Source organism: Apis dorsata, unplaced genomic scaffold, assembly GCF_000469605.1.
Source record: "Apis dorsata unplaced genomic scaffold, Apis dorsata 1.3 scaffold_197, whole genome shotgun sequence".
Lineage (NCBI taxonomy): Eukaryota > Metazoa > Arthropoda > Insecta > Hymenoptera > Apidae > Apis > Apis dorsata.
In genome coordinates this window covers 521,885-528,570 of record NW_006263481.1, presented here as the reverse complement: position 1 = coordinate 528,570, position 6,686 = coordinate 521,885, and the positions used below count along the sequence as shown (strand labels likewise).

General features: G+C 38.1%; 2 protein-coding genes across 6 annotated transcripts in view; both read left to right on the top strand.

Annotated features, from left to right (window-relative positions):
* The window catches only part of LOC102671167, a 77,480-nt gene extending 72,906 nt beyond the window's left edge, over window positions 1–4,574 (top strand). The window contains exon 4 of the mRNA XM_006614794.2: window positions 4,397–4,574. Within this exon, the coding sequence (XP_006614857.1) occupies window positions 4,397–4,574 (178 nt within the window). The remainder of the gene's footprint in view (window positions 1–4,396) is intronic.
* LOC102681021 (teneurin-a) overlaps window positions 1–6,686 on the top strand; it is a 401,303-nt gene that overhangs the window by 8,724 nt on the left and 385,893 nt on the right. The window lies entirely within an intron of this gene.

Here is a 6,686-nt window from a genome sequence, read left to right as displayed (position 1 = left end):
ATTTTTCTTTTAACCCTTTATGTCAATAAATTATCCACGTCATTTAATAGCTGAAAGATTTTCCAAATTTTGTTTAATTACGGAATTCTTTGATCAAAGAATACCTGGGTAATGAGAGATAAGCTGAATTGGTTGGTTCAACGTGTGTAGAATGCATATCCATCCAAAGTTTAGGTTAGAATATTTTCAAAGAATGCAACGTGCACAAAGAGACAACCTTGCAATCTGCGATGTAATGCATAGCGCAGGACTAGTTGGCGGTATGCGAGAGCTGCATCAAAGGACCACGCTAATATTCGCATGACATAAATGGAAGATGAATGGCGCGCAAGTTAGGCCTACGCAACAAACATAAGCGTTGATACAGTTCCCCCTGTCGGCTATATCGTGCACCAGGCGCCACCGCAACACGGTCCAGTCTTGCGTTACGCCCGTACACGTGTACTTGCACACATGCTCATCGATAAATTCTCTCGCTTAAATCCTTGCCATGGGTTTCCTTACGTGACGCTCGAACCTACTATCGAAACGATGGTGACTCGTCATTCAATGGGAGGGCAGCGATACGTTTTCAGGATTCAACGAACGGACAGACACGATTGTTATTGCTTGTAACGAACGAAGGATCGCGCGATTTCATTGGATGCTTACGAAGCGCTGGCATTTGCAGGCAGTTTGGCGGGATATATCGGCGGTCAAGTGGAAATAAAACGTCTACGTCGCTGGATAATGTCGGTCGTTAATATCGGGTCGCGACGTAGACGCCCTCTAGATCGAATGGATGATTTTCGCGATTTCTGTGAAACTGCGATTCGATTTTACACGAGAAAATAATAGAGCAATGGAAGGAAAATGTATACACTGTTTTATTCTATCGTTTTCTTTTATCATAAAATTTAATAAAACCATCGTCACGCATCATTTACGAAAAATAACGTGGCAAAGAAGAATGTTATTTTTCTCGAATTTATGAGGAAATTATTATAACATGATCGTTATAATGAAAAGAATACACTGCTTTATTCGCTGCTTTCACTTATCGGTAAAATTCAATAAATCCATTGTCACGCATCATTTGCAATTTATGCGATCAATTACACTCAATTTCTCGATTAATCGTTCATAATCACGAATTGGCCGATAAACGCAGAGTTTCGCAGTTATAAAGCAACAGGCATCGCAATCGGCGCAAGAACGAAATTACTGGCTACACACAAATTACGAACTGGATACGCATCTCCCGTTTCCCGTGGCAAGCCCGCCCTTCCTTCCGTCGAGGCGCAGCTTGATCATAAAGCTCGTTCCGTCTCCTACATACCGACCTCCACGTAAATATCATTCTCGTTTTACGTAGATGCGGCTTCTCATCGGCAGAATAAACATGCCGGAGGTAAGGTTACCCCTAACGAGGAAATGTTGCCCCTTGATCCAAAAGGGGGATAGACGATATTTCTCCGGCTTTATTATTGCTGTCGAGTAATTAAACCGTTTTCCATGCCACCGGCTTGAAATCAAACGGGGTCCTGGTGACTTCTGGCGGCCTTTATCGGAACTAACTTTTTCACGTGATTCAGGTTATGTAAATATACATATACTGGACTGGTGGTCGAGATTGAAGTGATTTGATGGACTTTTTTATTCATAGTGAACAAGATTTATACTGTATTACTTGTTTTTTCGATATCGTAAAAGCTGATATCTTGCAACATTTATAATATTTTTTTTTTTTTAATATTACATCATGTTTTTAATTATCTTTATTTAATATTTTTAAATTTATAAAATATTTTATTATTATTTTCAATAAAAATTTATTTAATAATATTGAAAAAATATCTTCGCATCTATAAACAATTATTATAAATGTTAATATTTATATAAGTATGAAAAAATATTTTAAAACGAAGTACGAAATTTTTGAGTATAAGTGAAAGCAAATGGATCCAAGATTGAATTTTAATATCGATGCGAATACAAGGTTGGTTAATTAGATACAATCTTTGTAGAATATATACTTCTTTTTGTTATAGTGAATAATAATATTAGCATATCATTATATAAATGTTCCGATGCACAAAAGTCTTTATAGAATTGTTGGATTTATGTTAATTTGTATTACGTGTTTAATGTAACAATCGAACGAAATGATTCTTGATTTTATTTCAAAATAATTGCCTTTACATTTATCACGATTAATGAAGCCATTTTACCGAGCTGTTATTACGTCAAACAAACTTGTTTTAAAAAATTACTTTTCATAATTAAGTCGTAACGATATCTTCAAACAAATTTAATTAAATTTAATAACCTAATATTTATTTAAATATTTATTTAAATATTTCATACTTTTTTTCTAATTTTAACAAATATTTCTCTAAAAAAAACTTAATCAATACGATGAAATTTCCTTGGAAGGAGAGTTCTAACAGAGCAGCAACATCCAATTCTCACATAACGCTATCATCCTCGTTCCACGCTCTCAAAGCCCAATAGAGGGGAGTTAAGCTCCATACCTGAGCTCTAATAACATTGACCCATCATAAAACAGAACTCGACCTAATCCCACCGCCCATTCCAGTACGCCTGGATGAATCTATTATACAACGATGACCCGTTCTCCATTGCTTTCTCGATTCCCCCATTAAGATTAAAAAGGATCCTCACCTTGATAATTACTCGCCGCGGTCAGAATGATCGGGAACGTGGCAACAACAGCATGGACGTCCACGAGAATCTGTTATAGAGGTCCTTCCAGTAAGAGACAGAGAGAACGAGAGAGAGAGAGAAAGGGAAAAAGTGAAAACAAGCGAGAAGCCGATACACCGAGGTTTTCTCATTATTTTAAGTGACTCGAGAGAGAGAGAAAGAGAGAGAGAGAGAGCGAGAAAAAGAGAGAGGCAGAGGGCGCTGTGTGTATATGCGCGCCATATATCACCACTTGCCACTCAGCCGGGCCGGTATCGTGTAATCGAGTTGTCAGGCAACCTACCCCTTACGGAGAATGGCTCCGCTATCGTTGTCGCCGCCGCAGACGCCGCCGACGCCATAGTAGTCGCCTAATGCACGCGTTATTACGTTACACGCATTTAAAACTTGCCTCCTATTAGCAGTTTGCTGTCATCTGCGGCCGCCGCGCCTCAGCAGAATTTGAGGCGAGACGAAGGCCTTTCCTTCCTCGTCATGCCTCTCCTCCCCTCCCTCCCCATCCCCCATCGGCCACCATCGTCGCGATCGTCCGCAACCCTCGAGGCTAACTTTGTTTCTCCCGTCGAACGGATTTAATACTTTGCCAGCCATTACGCTGGCCGATCTAATGGATCGTGCGCTTAAAATATTTAGTTCGAGGTAGATGGCGCTCTCTCGCCCCTCGCTGTCTCGGCGGCGTTGTTGTTTTTCCTTCTTTCGCTATGGCGGTGATTGAATTGAAGAGCGGAGAGCGGAACTTTTAGGAACGTTCGAGGAGATTGCGTCGATTAACGTATGATTAATCGAATTCAACGTTATAAGGAGATATATCGATCTAATGATTTTAATGGATCGATGCAGAATGAAAGAAGTGACGAAATAAAAATAAAAATATCTTGGGGATTTTATAATGTATTTATAAAAGTGTTATTGTTGCAAAATTACAAATTCGTGTTCATTGGTGTGAAGCGATATATTCAAATGTATTCCGCTCGATCTGTAAAAGCACTACAGAGGTTAGCTGTTACCTGATAACGGTAATAGATGTGGCTTTGGATTTCCGGCGTTGGATACAAGGAATATGAATTAAAGATAAAATACTCTGCCAATATCCAGAGCGTGTTTCACCGTTTCGAATTCACGCCGGTTAGAGCGGGGCGATAACTCTTGTCCTTCGGAAATATTAGATACTGTTGTGCGTAGTTTCGCATCTATCGCTTGATAGCCGTGTCGCGTCGTATCGAACAACGATCGTGGCACAACTTTGGATATTAGCCGATCCCCTATCCCTTATCATTCGTGAGACAGTTTGTCACTTACAGCCGAATCTACATTTACGATCGCGTGCAGATTACTAGCCCAGTTACTGCTTTGACATTTGAATAGCTCTCAGATAGTTGCCGTGTTGCATTGCATATAGGACGTGTTAAAATTATTTCTGTCGCTATTAGGGAAAAAAATTAATATCATTGTCATTATACCTTTGCACTTGATTGTTTGTAAGTAATCTGGATCAGAAAAGAATGGAGGAGGGAAAATTAAATTTGTCTGAAACTAATTTTTATTTCTTGTTAGAAAGAGTATTTTTTAATTTCACGAATTATCGAGTCTAATTGATACGATCATTAAAGGAAGAAATATGTCAATTATTTTTCCATCTATCGAAGAAAGAGCTTAAAAGCGATTATGAGATTATTTCATGCAACATCAGCGCACTCGAGCGTTTACATCACGAACTATTCGATACCAGTCGTAAGAAAGAAAAAGGATACGATATGGCTTTCTGGAACGAGAACACTCAAGGGACCGGTGGAAATCCGAACGAAAAACCAATAAATCACGTTGTGTTTAACGAACCTTCATGTTTCTATGCACACCCTTGGGAATAATAGGGCGGAAGTGTTGTTTTTACAGTACAGAGAGCCAGCTGGCCTGTAATGTTTGAAAAGAAGATGATGGCGTTTACCAGCCTCGTTACACGAAGAATACTCGAGCGAATTACACAGGAACCTAGTCATTTCATCGCTCATATTTCAGGATTTTAGGCTAATAAAATTCGACACTTTATGACGAAGATATTCTAATGACATTAATCTTTTTTAAAATAATTTTAAAAATATTAATATTGATACGTGGTAAAGAAAAATGTTACCAAAGACTAAAGTAATATTCAGTAATAAGCTACAGTTGATTTTTTAATTGTAAATAAAACATTTAATTTTCTCCTTTTCAAACTTCTTTTAACCTATTATTCTTCCGAATTTTTTTTCAAGATTTTCTCGTCCAATTTCAATAATAATTTCACCACGAATTGGCCAATTTTATCATATTTCATCTTTTAAATAAAACTCTACAATCAAATCGAATCCAATTCATCGATGCAATGTCAGTTTCATAGTCAGGAATCGCACGCAGTTGCACTTTCACCTCACTTGGGAATAACAACATCGAAGTGGTACCATTCATATCCGTTTCGCGGCGCCACGGTCGGGCCTACGCTCGTGCGCGAGCCCACTTAATAATGCAGATAGAGAATAGCCGTGATCCGGGCCGTGGCTCGTGTAAGTCATGATTAATATTTCAGGTGTCGACCGTGCGCGAGGTTACCGGCCGTTTTGGCGAGGGCGGGGTTAAGACTGACCATTGCTGGCCCTCGAGTAAGGTTTCGTTGTCCGGTAGGCTGTTAATTATTCGCAAAGGAAATTAATGCGTTCCCGGCAATAATTTATATCGGCCGAGAAATGAATGGTTGGCACAAGGAATTATTCACGGTTCGTGTCTTGTACCACCGATTCAACGAATGCATCTCTATTGAGTTTTTAACGTTGTTTCGCGTGGTGCGAAAAAGAATCGAGGTTAGGTAAAATCTATGAGTTTTTTCGATTTTTCATTCAATCTCGTTATAACTTAAAGAGATAAATTGTTTCTTTGTATATGATAGATTTCTTATATTTTTCAATCTAATGAAATTTAAATTCTAATTCATTTTTTGTTTTTCATTATTTTAATGCATTACATTACAACTTATTGTAATTTAGATTAATAGTTCGAATTCTAGAATTTATTTAATTAAACATCGACGAAAATTATTTCACTGGAATAAAAAGCATAGCATAAATTATAAAATACGAAGAATTTAATGAATGTACATATTTAAGATCTACTTTACATCCCCGAGGAGGATGGAAGGAAGTTTTTAACTTGCTCGATTTCGAAGCGTAAAACGGCAAAATCAATCCTCGATACTTGAAATCGGAATTCTCTCGGAAGTATTCGCCTCGTTACAATGAATTTACCGAGTCCGCTGTTTAACAATGCACATCTCACCGCCGCCACGGCTGTGTTCCGCGCCAAACGATAACCCGTTGAAATACGTTACGAGCCGGCCGTTTCCGGACCTGTAATGCGCCGGGTTTAGATCTTCTAATCTGTTTGATACATTGCCCGCTCTGCGCGGCTGAGATTGTTTCATGCTCGCAAACCGGTGTTAAATCTTCTTTCCGTCGCCGCTTCCTCGAATATGTTATTACTATTTTAATTGCGCCCTGTGTCGTTGTATCTTAAGGAAAGGAAAGTCCTGTAACGGAAATTTATTTCTCGAGAATATCTTTCGTATAGGACGGTAGTATATCGTATGGTCTGAAGTTGGTCACGGTTATCGTTTATTTCTCTCAACATATTATACATTTCTGTGAACGTTGAAGTCAATGTACATTGAAAATATTATAACCCCAGATGTTTTGCAATATAATTACTATAAAAAGGTTAATGGAAAAGATCAATAGATCATTAAATAGTTAAATATGTAAACAGAAAGCTCAATGTATTATTATACGAATAATATAAACAACACGTAGATTAATGTTCTATTCCATTTTTAAAATGAAAATGATAAACAATCGACTGTGTTTCTATCACTCAAAAGCATCCTACCGTACTTTATTTATTTTCATCCCATCCCACATACGCCATAAATTATACCTCGTGTTCCTGCACCACGT